The sequence below is a fragment of the Peromyscus leucopus genome, chromosome 1 (genome assembly GCF_004664715.2).
Source record: "Peromyscus leucopus breed LL Stock chromosome 1, UCI_PerLeu_2.1, whole genome shotgun sequence".
Taxonomy (NCBI): Eukaryota; Metazoa; Chordata; class Mammalia; order Rodentia; family Cricetidae; genus Peromyscus; species Peromyscus leucopus.
Genome location: NC_051063.1, coordinates 38,712,672 through 38,724,252, shown reverse-complemented (window position 1 = coordinate 38,724,252; position 11,581 = coordinate 38,712,672). Strand labels below are relative to the sequence as shown.

General features: G+C 40.6%; 1 protein-coding gene across 1 annotated transcript in view; it reads left to right on the top strand.

Moving 5' to 3' along the window:
- Positions 1 to 996: 996 nt before the first annotated feature.
- LOC114696715 (eukaryotic translation initiation factor 4 gamma 1-like) overlaps positions 997 to 11,581 on the top strand; it is a 45,316-nt gene continuing 34,731 nt past the window's right edge. The window contains exon 1 of the mRNA XM_037198767.1: positions 997 to 1,188. Coding sequence (XP_037054662.1) covers positions 997 to 1,188 — 192 coding nt within the window. The remainder of the gene's footprint in view (positions 1,189 to 11,581) is intronic.

The window sequence follows — 11,581 nt, the reverse complement described above, 5'->3', positions numbered from 1 at the left end:
CACTGGAAGGTGAGTAGGCCTTAAGCTCGACTCTCCTTGCTCTCACTGAACCTCTGTAACTAGTCCTTCATCAGATTTTTGATGGTTTCAAAGAAGATCATAATTTTTTAAAGTGATAATTGATCGAAAGTACAAGGGAATGCCCATCTTTTGCAACTCAAAAGCTGTACAGTGATTGATTTCTTTTATATTTTCAGAATACTTTTGACTGGGTTCTAATTTTTCATTTATTTAAATATTTTTATTAATTTTTGAGTTTCATACAATGTATTTTGATCATATTCAGTCCTGAGTCCTCCCTCTCACCCCTCCCTAATCATGTCCTACCTCACTACCCCCAACCTCATATCCTTATTTTTTAAAAAGTATTTAATAACCAGTAATCAATTCCAGTTTTGCTATCTACATACTCCTGGGTTGGGGTAGTCCTCTTTATTATGGTTGACCTACCAGGGGCAACACCCTTAAAGAAAACTGATTTTCCCTCCCCCAGAAGCCATAAACTGTCCCCAGCTCTTCGGTTAGGTGTAGGAATTCATAGTTGCTAGTTCTTTGCCAAAATTCTTTCCATCTTGTCATTTAATTTTTGAAAATATTAATCAGACTTATTTAAAATTAACTGTTTGACAACTCTGATTTATAGGTACCCTCTGATTCTCTTCTGTCATCTGGATTTTTACTTGGTCTTGGTCAAAAAGGACACTTAGTGGGGTATAACTCCTCATCCGTAAAAATATGATTCTGTACCCTGCCCTGGTAGTGGGAACCTGCAAAGTCATTTCACCTTCTTGCTGGCTTTCTGTTAATTTTCAGCTCTACCAATAAAAAGTAGTAAAAGGAGACTAGAGCGTTGGAGGAGAAGCATGTAACTTACTGTCATCTACTTGCTTCATCACTATCAACTTAGCAGTGATTCTTCACTCTTGAGGAGCCCTTGCTGAAGTAGCAGCAACTGGTTCCATTTTTAACATTTCAGACAGACACAGAAACGATTTAATGGGCCTGCCCAGAACATCCAGCGTGAAGCAGGCAGCACCGTTTTCTGAGAAGCCTGGATTTCACCTGCCCCGGAGTTGTCTCACGAGAACAGAGGCGCCACCAAGCAAGCAGCAAGCCCTTCTGGTTTCTGGTGCATTCTCTTCCCATCACTGTCCAAGGGTTTCCCACCTTTACCTTTCTCCTCCAGCGGTGAGTGCAAGCTCTTCGTTTGCTACTTTTGTCTTATCTTAGTGCTTGTGGCTCTGTCTGCCCCTATTTAGTTTGACTTCCATTGAAAAGTTCTTCACATTCAATTATTGATAATGCTGGACATTGCATGCTTTGTTTTTTGTAACCTTATTGTTACTTACATTTTGTGATGATATGATTGATTGTTTGACATTTTGCATTTCTTAATTTTGAAACACAGTGGCACAATGAGGCAAAATGGTTCCTAGAGGACTTTTGCTTGGGTGAAGTTCTTCTATCTGATCATGATTTGATTTTTTTATTTTATTTTACTTACTTAACATTTTTTTTTCATTTATTTTACATACCAACCACAGTTTCCCCTCCCTGCTTTCCTCCTGTTCCCTCCCCCAGACTCCAATCTACTCCCTTCTCTATCCACTCCTCTTCTGTCTCCATTTAGAAAGGGGTAGGCCTCCCATGGGCTTGAACAAAACATGACACAGCAAGTTGAGGTAGGACCAAGCTCCTCATCCTGCAACAAGTCTGGGGTAAATAATCCAGCATGGGGAATCAAAATTTGAGCTGCTTCAAAGCTGAACTTAAGTTCTGGTAGGTACTGGTGTACATCTGTTTAATATCTACATTAACAAAATTATTTTTCAGTGTGGTAGTTGAATTTGTGAGCAAGAGCAGCTTTTTTTTGGCTGGCTTCTGAACTACATAAAATTTAGCTGTTGGAATGGATATGAAAACAGAATCCATTCTTCTGCTGCATTCAAGAAACACACCTCAACCGCAAAAACAGACATTACCTCAGAGTAAAGGGTTGGGGGAAAACTTTCCAATCCAATGGACCTAAGAACCAAGCTGTTGTAGCTATACCAATATCTAAGAAATAGATTTTAAACTAAAATCAATCAAAAGAGATGAAGAAGAGCATTTCATATTTATCACGGGAAAAAAACATCAAGATTAAGTCTCAATTCTGAACATTTATGCCCCCAATTACATGAGCACCTGCATTTGTAAAAGAAACACTACTAAAGCTCAAATCACACACTAAAGCCCACACTCTAATAGTGGGATACTTCAACACCTCTCTCTCACCACTGGACAGGTCTGCCAGACAGAAACTTAATAGAGAAATAAAGGAACTAACAGATATTATGACTCAAATGGACCTAACAGACATCTATAGAATATTTCACCCAAACACAAAAGAATATATATTCTTCTCAGCACACCATGGAACCTTCTCCAAAACTGACCACATACTCAGTAACAAAACAAGTCTCAACAGATACAAAAAATTGGAATAACCTTCTATATCTTATCAGACCACCATGACTTAAAGCTAGAATTCAACAACAACACAAAATGCAGAAAGCCCACAAACTCATGGAAACTGAACAACACTCAACTGGATCAGCACTGTGTCAAGGAAGAAATAAAAGAAAAAAATTAAACACTTCTTAGAATTCAACAAAAATGAATGAACAACATACCCAAATTTATGAGATACTATGAAAACAGTGCTAAGAGGAAAGTTCATGGCACTAAGTGTCTACATAAAGAAGTTGGAGAAATTTCACACTAGTGACTTAATAGCACACCCAAAATCTCTGGAACAAAAAGAAGCAAACTCATCCAGGAGCAGTACATGATAGGAAATAATCAAACTGAGGGCTGAAGTCAATAAAGTAGAAATAAAGAGAATAATACAAAGAATCGATAAAACAAAGAGTTGGTTCTTTGAGAAAATCAACAAGATAAGCAAACCCTTATCCAAACTAACCAAAAAGCAGAGAGAGAATATCCAAATTAACAAAATCAGAAATGAAAAGGACATAATAACAGACATTGAGGAAATCCAGAGAATTATTAGGTAATAATTTGAAAACTTGTACTCCACAAAATTGGAAAATGTAAAAGAAATGGACAAATTTTTTTGGATAGGTATGAAATAACAAAATTAAATCAAGATCAGATAAACAATTTAAATAGTCCTGTAACACCTAAGGATATAGAAGCAGTCATCAAAATTCTCCCAATCAAAAAAAGTTCAGGGCCAGATTGTTTCAGTGCAGTATTCTACCAGAATTTCAAAGAAGAGCTAATACCAATACTCCTGAAATTGTTTTGAACAATAGAAACAGAAGGAACATTGCCAAACTCTTTTTATGAGGCTACAGTTACCCTGATACCCAAACCACAGAAAGATGCAACTAGGGAAGAGAATTACAGACCAATCTCCCTCATCAATAGTGGCACAAAAATTCTCAAATACTAGCAAATTGAATCCAAGAACACATCAAAAAAATCATCTATCATGATCAAGTAGGCTTCATCCTAGAGATGCAGGGATGGTTTAACTTACAAAAATCTGTCAATGTAATCATCCATATAAACAAACTGAAAGAAATAAAACCCTACATGATCATCTCATTAGCTGCTGAAAAAGCCTTTGACAAAATCCAACATCCCTTCATGATAAAGGTCTTGGAGAGATCAGGGATACAAGGATATGTACCTAAACATAATAAAGGCAATATACAGCAAGCTAACAGCCAGCATCAAACTAAATGGCAAGAAACTCAAAGTGATTTCACTAAAATCAGGAACAAGACAAGGATATCCACTCTCTCCAAATCTATTCAATATAGAATTTAAAGTTCTAGCTAGAGCAATAAGACAACAAAAGGAGATCAAGAGGATAGAAATTGGAAAGGAAGAAGTCAAATTTTTACTATTTAAAGATGATATGATAATATACATAAATGACTCCAAAAATTCTACCAAGGAATGCCTACAGCTGATAAACACCTTCAGTAATGTGGCGGAATACAAGATTAACTCAAAAAAGTCAGTAACACTCCTATATACAAGTGATAAACAGGCTGAGAAAAAAATTAGAGAAACATCACCCTTTATAATAGCCACAAATAATATAAAATACTTTGAAGTAACTCTAACCAAATAAGTGAAAGACTTGTATGACAAGAACTTTAAATTTTGAAGAAAGAAATTGAAGAAGCTATCAGAAAATGGAAAGATCTTCCATATTCTTAGATAGGTAGGATCAACATAGTAATACTGGCAATCTTACCAAAAGCAATCTGCAGATTCAATGCAATCCCCATCAAAGTCCCAATGCAATTCTTCATAGACTTTGAAAAAACACTACTCAGTTTCATATGAAAAACAAAAAACTCAGCATAGCCAAAACAATCCTATACAATAAAGGAACTTCTGGAGACATCACCATCCCCAACTTCAAGCTCTACTATAGAGCTATAATAATGAAAACAGCTTGGTATTGGCATAAAAACAGACTCATCGATCAATGGAATCAAATCAAAGACCCTGACATTAATCCACACACCTATGAACACCTGATATTTTTTTTTTAAAAAAAGAAGCCAAAATTATAAAATGGAAAGAGAAAGCATTCAACAAATGGTGCTGGCATAACTGGATTTCTACATGTAGAAGAATGCAAATGGATGCATATCTATTTCCATGCATAAAACTCAAGTCCAAATGGATCAAAAACCTCAACACAAATCCAGTTACACTGAATCTCATAGAAGAGAAAGTGGAAAGTAGCCTTGAATGCATTGGCACAGGAGACCAATTCCTAAATCCAACACCAGTAGCACAGATACTGAGAGCAACTATTAATAATTGGGACCACCTGAAACTGAGAAGCTTCTGTAAGGTGAAGGACACTGTCAATAAGACAAAAAGGCAGCCTACAGAATGGGAAAAAAGATCTTTACCAACCCCACATCTGATAGAGGAATGATTTCCAGAATATATAAAGAACTCAAGAAACTAGACAGCAAAGTATATATCAAATAATCCAGTTAAAAATGGGCTATAGAGCTGTAGTAGGACAGGCACATAGGGTACAGAAAATTGACTCAAACCAGTTGCCAAGGCATACATATAATGTACTTACTTCCTTATGAGTCAACCTGAAGTCTGCTTGAGGGCCTAGCAACAGGTCCTGTGAGAGTTCCTGGTCAGTGCCACAGTTCTTGATCATGTGCAGCCAATGAGGGATGACCACACAATGCCCCTAGATTGTGATACAGATTGGGTGCTTGGAGAAGGGTATAAAAGGCCTTTCTTGTTATTAAATAAATGAGTTTTTTGTTTGCCTTCAACTGACTCCTAGTGTCTGTGCCATTAATGCCACACTTTCTCACCCCCTCCCCCCAGAGAGCAGTTAGAATCCATCAACATCTGGTTTCCAATGTGGGGCTTCCTTTACTTTCTCTCTCCTAGCGCAGGTTCTGATCATCTCCCTCCTTTTACTCATGGTGCTTGACAGTGCCCCCAAGATGGTATGTTTTGGTAAGAAGGCCCCTCAGTGTTGTGTCCTTTTGATCTCTTTGGCAGGTAAGCATTGGTACTCCCATTTCTTTCCTTCTTTCATGTTGTCTGTCATGTTTGTCTGCCTGTCCCATTAGGAAGGCACATTTTTTTTTTCTCTTTTGGTTTGCCTGGTACCTCCACATAAGGATTGACCCCCCAGGAGGTGGAACCAAGGTTCAGATCCCAAACACAATCCCTTGTCCACAGATACCATGTGGGCACATAGCTGTGGCCTAAAAAAAATCATGGAAGTCCCCCATAAGCACAAGACATAAGGGCCAGATACAAATTTCAAACCCTGTTGACTGTCAATTTCTCTCTGACTATTGTTTGATTGCTCTTTCCCTCTAAAAGATGGGTAATCTTTTCATCACCCCTATCACTCCCATATCAGATATCTCTATGATATCTGATGATAAAGTGACAGACAGTTTGGCCCCTGAGATATGTGTAAAGTAGAATGCGGCTGTCATTAAGTCATATACTGCTCCCCCCTCTACTCCACCACCACTGGGGTGGCTGCACCTCCTTCGTGGTATGCTTGGGGCAATCTACCCCAGTACCAGCCTACCTCAGGAGGTGTCTACTCTCCCGCAGCACCAGATGTCTTACAACCTTCACATCCTATGCCCCTGTCAGTTCATAGGCCCATCGAAGTCTTCCCAGTTAATATGAACCCAAATGCTGACACGCAATCTTAGATTCCCACCCCCCTAGCTGATCTTTCCCTCACCCAGAAGCAGCCAATGAGTCAGGCCCAGATTCCCCTACTACAAACAGGTCCTTGCTCAGTGGTCCATACAGTTACCAACTTATTTTGTTTGGTACCATTTGCTTAAAGCTGTGTTGGAGCCTACAGTCTATGATGACCAGACAGAATCCCCGGACTGGATGAATGTCTTACTTAACATCCCAGTGACCTATGATATGCTCACAGGGTGCGGAGAATATGTCCATCCTGTGCACCAGGCACAGATTGACTTGAATGTCTATTTTCAACAGGTCTTGGATTTGGCCATCAAGGACCTACAAGGGGCTTAGCCCTGCCTACAAGTATTGGGCATCTCTGCCAAAGGACACACTCCTGCCCCTGGTGAAATGAAGAGATCCTATCTCCCTCCAATGGCAGCTACCAGAACCCCTGGTAACCCGTAGGAGAGGATATACTTGTGTTTTTCCTCAGAGTGCCACTAAGTCAATATGGGTCCCAGCAAAAAATGTGTACTTGGCCACAGATCATCCTGCTTCCACCAAGGAGGAAATAGCCCAGGATGGGTAATGCATATACTCCCATTTCTTGCTCTCATTGCCCCTCTAAAGACTGAGGACTTGTGGATCCTCATTCTTCCTCATTTTGTATGACACCTTTTGAGATGAGGAGTATTAGTTTAGCAGGCCGAGAGCTAGCTAAATATATTAAAGGCCCATGGTCAGCTAAGTTTCTATATTAACCATTACAGCTAACAATGAAATGTTCCAATTAAATCAGACAAGGGCAGAGTTAATGGCCTTGGACTTTTTATTTTTGAAAAGATTTGGCATGATATAAAGAGGCTTTTTGATCCCTCCTGGATTTTCACTTATGTTTTGATTGGCGGGTTTTGTTTTTAATGTTTCTCCTCTTTAAGTGTCTTCTACAACACATATGGCAATGACAGGCAGCCACTAAGGGGCTCTACAGGTGTTAATGGCTCTAAGACATCCAATTCATAGTCCTTCACCAGAGGTTATGTATGCCTGGCTTTCTGAAATTCAAAAGGCTGCTGCCTGACCCTCCCTACCCAGGTTGACTCCTTAGGGATTTATGCTCTTCAAGGGCTGATTGATAGTCAATGATGGGTAAGAGCTTGTTTGGCAAGCCAACCTAAAACAGGCACAATCCAGTTGCTGATCTCCTCTGTGTGGGGTCAACAAGGCCGGAGGAAAGAACTCCAGCTCCTGCTGAGTGCTCATGTAATAAAATAAAAGTGTGTATATGTAGTAGGACAGGCCCATAGGGCTGAGGAAATTGGCTCAAACCAGTTGCCAAGGCATGCACATAACATGCTTCTTTATGAACCAACCTGGAGTCTGTCTGAAGGCCTAGCAACAAGTGCTGTCAGAGTTCCTAGTCACTGTCAGTGCTTTGGGATGTCTTTCTGTGTGCTGTGAATATGTGTTACTATGATTGGTTAATAAAGAAGATGCTCTGGCCTATGGCAAGTCAGATTATAGTCAGGCAGGAAATCCATCAGAGAGACAAGAAGAGGAAGAGCAGAGTGAGGAATCACCAGCCAGACACAGAGGAAGCAAGATGTCAAGGCAGAACTGAGAAAAGATACAAAGCCATGTGACTAAACGTAGATAAGAATTATGGGTTAACTTAAATGTAAGAGCTAGTCAGTAATAAGCCTGAGCCAATGGCCAAGCAGTTATAACTAATATCAGCTTCTGAGTGATTATTTTATAAGCAGGCCACAGGACTGTGGGAGCCTGGTGGGACTGGAGAAATCTTCTGACTACAGTCAGAGTTCCTGATCATACCCAGCCAATGAGGAACAACCGCACAATGCCCCCAGATTGAGACACAGATTGGGTGCAGGAGGAGGGCATATAAGGCCTTCCCTGCTATTCATTAAACAATTTTGTTCTTTGCCTTCAACTGACTCCGTTTCTGTGCCGTTGACTCTGTGCCTTCTCACTCACTCAACTGAGGGAGCCATTAGAATCCAGCAACACAGAACTAAACAGAGAATTCTCAGTAGAAGAATCTCAAATGGCAGAAATACATTTAAGGAAATGTTCAACATCCTTAGCCATCAGGAAAATGCAAATCAAAATGATTCTGAGATATCATCTTATGCCTGTCAGAATGGCTAAGATCAAAAACATTGATGACAGCTTATTTTGGAGAGGATGTGGAGAAAGGGGAACACTCCTTCACTGCTGGTGGGAATGTAATCTTGTACAGCCACTCTGGAAATTAGTATGGTAGTATCTCTGAAAATTGGGAATCAATCTACCTCAAGACCCAGCAATACCACTACTGGGCATATACCCAAAAGATGCTCAACCACACCATAAGGACATTTGCTCAACTATGTTCATAGCAGCATCATTCATAATAGCTCAAACCTGGAAACAACTTAGATACCTCTCAACCAAAGAATGGATAAAGAACATGTGGTACATTTATACAGTGGAGTATTATGCTGTGGTAAAAAAAAAAATGTCATCATGAAATCTGTAGGCAAATGGATGGAACTACAAAAAGAATCATCCTGAGTGAAGTAACCCAGAAACACAAAACCAGTATGTACTCACTCATAAGTGAATATTAGATGCAAAGCAAAGAATAATCAGGCTAAAATCCACAACCCCAGAGAAGCTAGGTAAAGAGGGGGACACTAAGGGGGACACACATAGATCACCCAAGAAGGGGAAAGGGTTAAGATATCCTGAGTAAACTGGGGGGGGGGATAGAGGGGAAGGGGACAGGAAGGGATGGGAGGTGGGAACATGAGGGCTCCAAATGGCCACATTGGGGGAGAGACGGGGAGGGAGAGCAATGAAAGAGATATCTTGACAGAGTATATCATGAAGGTATGGGAAGAAATCTGCAGCTAGATGTAGTGGGTAGCCATTCCAGCTTGGATCTGGAAGTTCCAACCCCCATTGAGACTCTGGCAACTGTCACGCCTACGAGGCGGGGTGAGGGGAGGCGCCGGGGGACCCGAGAGCTGGATGGGCCAGCGCTCGCGCTGGGCGCTCTCTCGGTGCCGGCACGCTGACCAGTGCAGATTGACTGTGTAGAGCTCCGGAGAACACCGCTGGACTGCATTACACCTTCCCCAGACCCTGCGACCTACCCATTACTTAATTTGTGAGTTACGCCATTAAATAAATATCCTTTTAACTACGTGGAGTGGCCAAAATAATTTCTCCAATATCTGGCGCTCACGTGGGGCAAACTCCAAAGGCCTGGGCGGCTCCCGCCGTCTCCTCCCTAGCTGGCGGGTACCTAAACCCGCCTGCAAAGTTCCATATAACCAGGGAACACCTACACGGTTCCATTCCCGAAAAAGGGAGCAGCTAGTCCTATCTCAATTCCCTAGCTTAGCCCCAGACCAGCGAAAGAGGCACGAGAGTGCTAGCTCCGATTTCCGCCATCTCCGCCATTCCGCCATCTCCCTCCGACTCCAGCCAAGATCACCAGCAGGCCCTGTTTCGGAGCTGTACCAACGCCACCTGCTGGCTGAAAAGGGCTACTACACGAAAGGTAAGCATATTGTTTCAAGTAAAGGTACTTGATAATTTTACACCTTAAAATTGACTAACAAATTTTGAGTAATTCGTGTAATATGGCCGACAACATTACCTCACAAGAATTTAAAAACCTTTTTGCCTGTATGATGAATGACATCTTCCTGGAAATATACGACATTCCTAAGGCATATCTGGGCTATACCATTTTGGCATTCATCATAATAATTCACACAGTATTCAAACACTGGTTTAAGAACAAAGATGAGTCATTATTGGGACTGATACAGGCTTTAAAAGATAGCAATGAAGGCTTACAGAAAAAGATTCTCTCTCTGGAATCTGCTTTCAAAGATAGCAATGAAGGCTTAGAGAAAAAGATTCTCTCTCTGGAATCTGCTTTCAAAGATAGCAATGAAGGCTTAGAGAAAAAGATTCTCTCTCTGGAATCTGCTTTCAAAGATAGCAATGAAGGCTTAGAGAAAAGGATTCTTTCTCTAGAATCTGCTAATCAGGATTTACAAAACAGGCTTGTACCCAAAATTGATTTTATTGATAATAAATATGAATATTTAATGGATAGAACACTAACTCTCCAGAGTGAAGTTGTGGCTACTCAGACAGTATATAAGGAAGAAAGATTATCGTTAATTGATAGGATAAGGTCCATGGAAACATGTGTTTCTGAGGAACATAAAAACTTCTATGATTCCATGAGAAATATGGAGTCCCTTGCAAGAGAGGAGGTTCACTCCCTAGAACAGACCCTAGGTGCTCGTTTGCAAGCCCTAGAAGAAACTCTCAGTAAACATGACAAGGGAACTAATAAGCAGAAGGTCAAGACCATAGAGGTTGTAACATCTCCAAATGGCTCTCATACAATGGCTTATCCTGTTATTGTCCATGAGAAGCCAGCAGATGACACACACCCCGAGCCATATATGACATATACATTACAACCAATTTCAACAAGGGACTTTAAAAATATAAAGGAAGCAGTAGTTACGTATGGATACAATCCACATATGTAAAACAGATGTTAAATTCGTGGTCTACCTCACATAGAATCATTCCAGATGACTGGCATCAGTTAATTTCAGCTGTTCTAGAATATAGTCAGCAGTTACAGTGGAAAAGCTGGTTGAGAGAAGAGGCAAAAAATTTAGAACAACAAGGTAAAATCAGAGGTTTTGTGATCTCCCAAGATCAAATACTTGGTGAGGGATGTTTTGCTGACAGGAATGTACAAGCCACTTATGATGAGCATACAATATCCCTATGCCGTACAGCAGCTCTAAATGCTTGGGAAAAAATTCCAGAACCTGGAAAACCAACTGAGGTATACACAAAGATATTTCAGGACCGCAGGAACCCTTCACTGATTTTTTACAAAGACTGAACAGAGCTATAACAAGAGCTGTGTCAGACAAAGAATTAAGAAAAGTATTAACTGAGTCCTTGGCATTCGACAATGCTAATGCAGAATGCAGAAGAATACTTACACCATTAAAGATCAGATCAGCTCCTTTGGAAGAATGGATTCAATATACTAATGGTGTTCAGTCTCTTAACTACAGTAATGAGGCTTGGATAGGAGAGACAAATCCCAGAGGTGAAAGAAGGCCCCGTGTTACCAAATGTTTTAAGTGTGGTACACCAGGTCATATAAGTAAAAACTGTACATGGGGTACTCCTAGAAGCAATACTCCTTCTAGGAATAGCCTAAACAGGAGACCCCAACCACCTCCTGGATTATGTAGAAGATGTGGCAAAGGCCGACATTGGACCA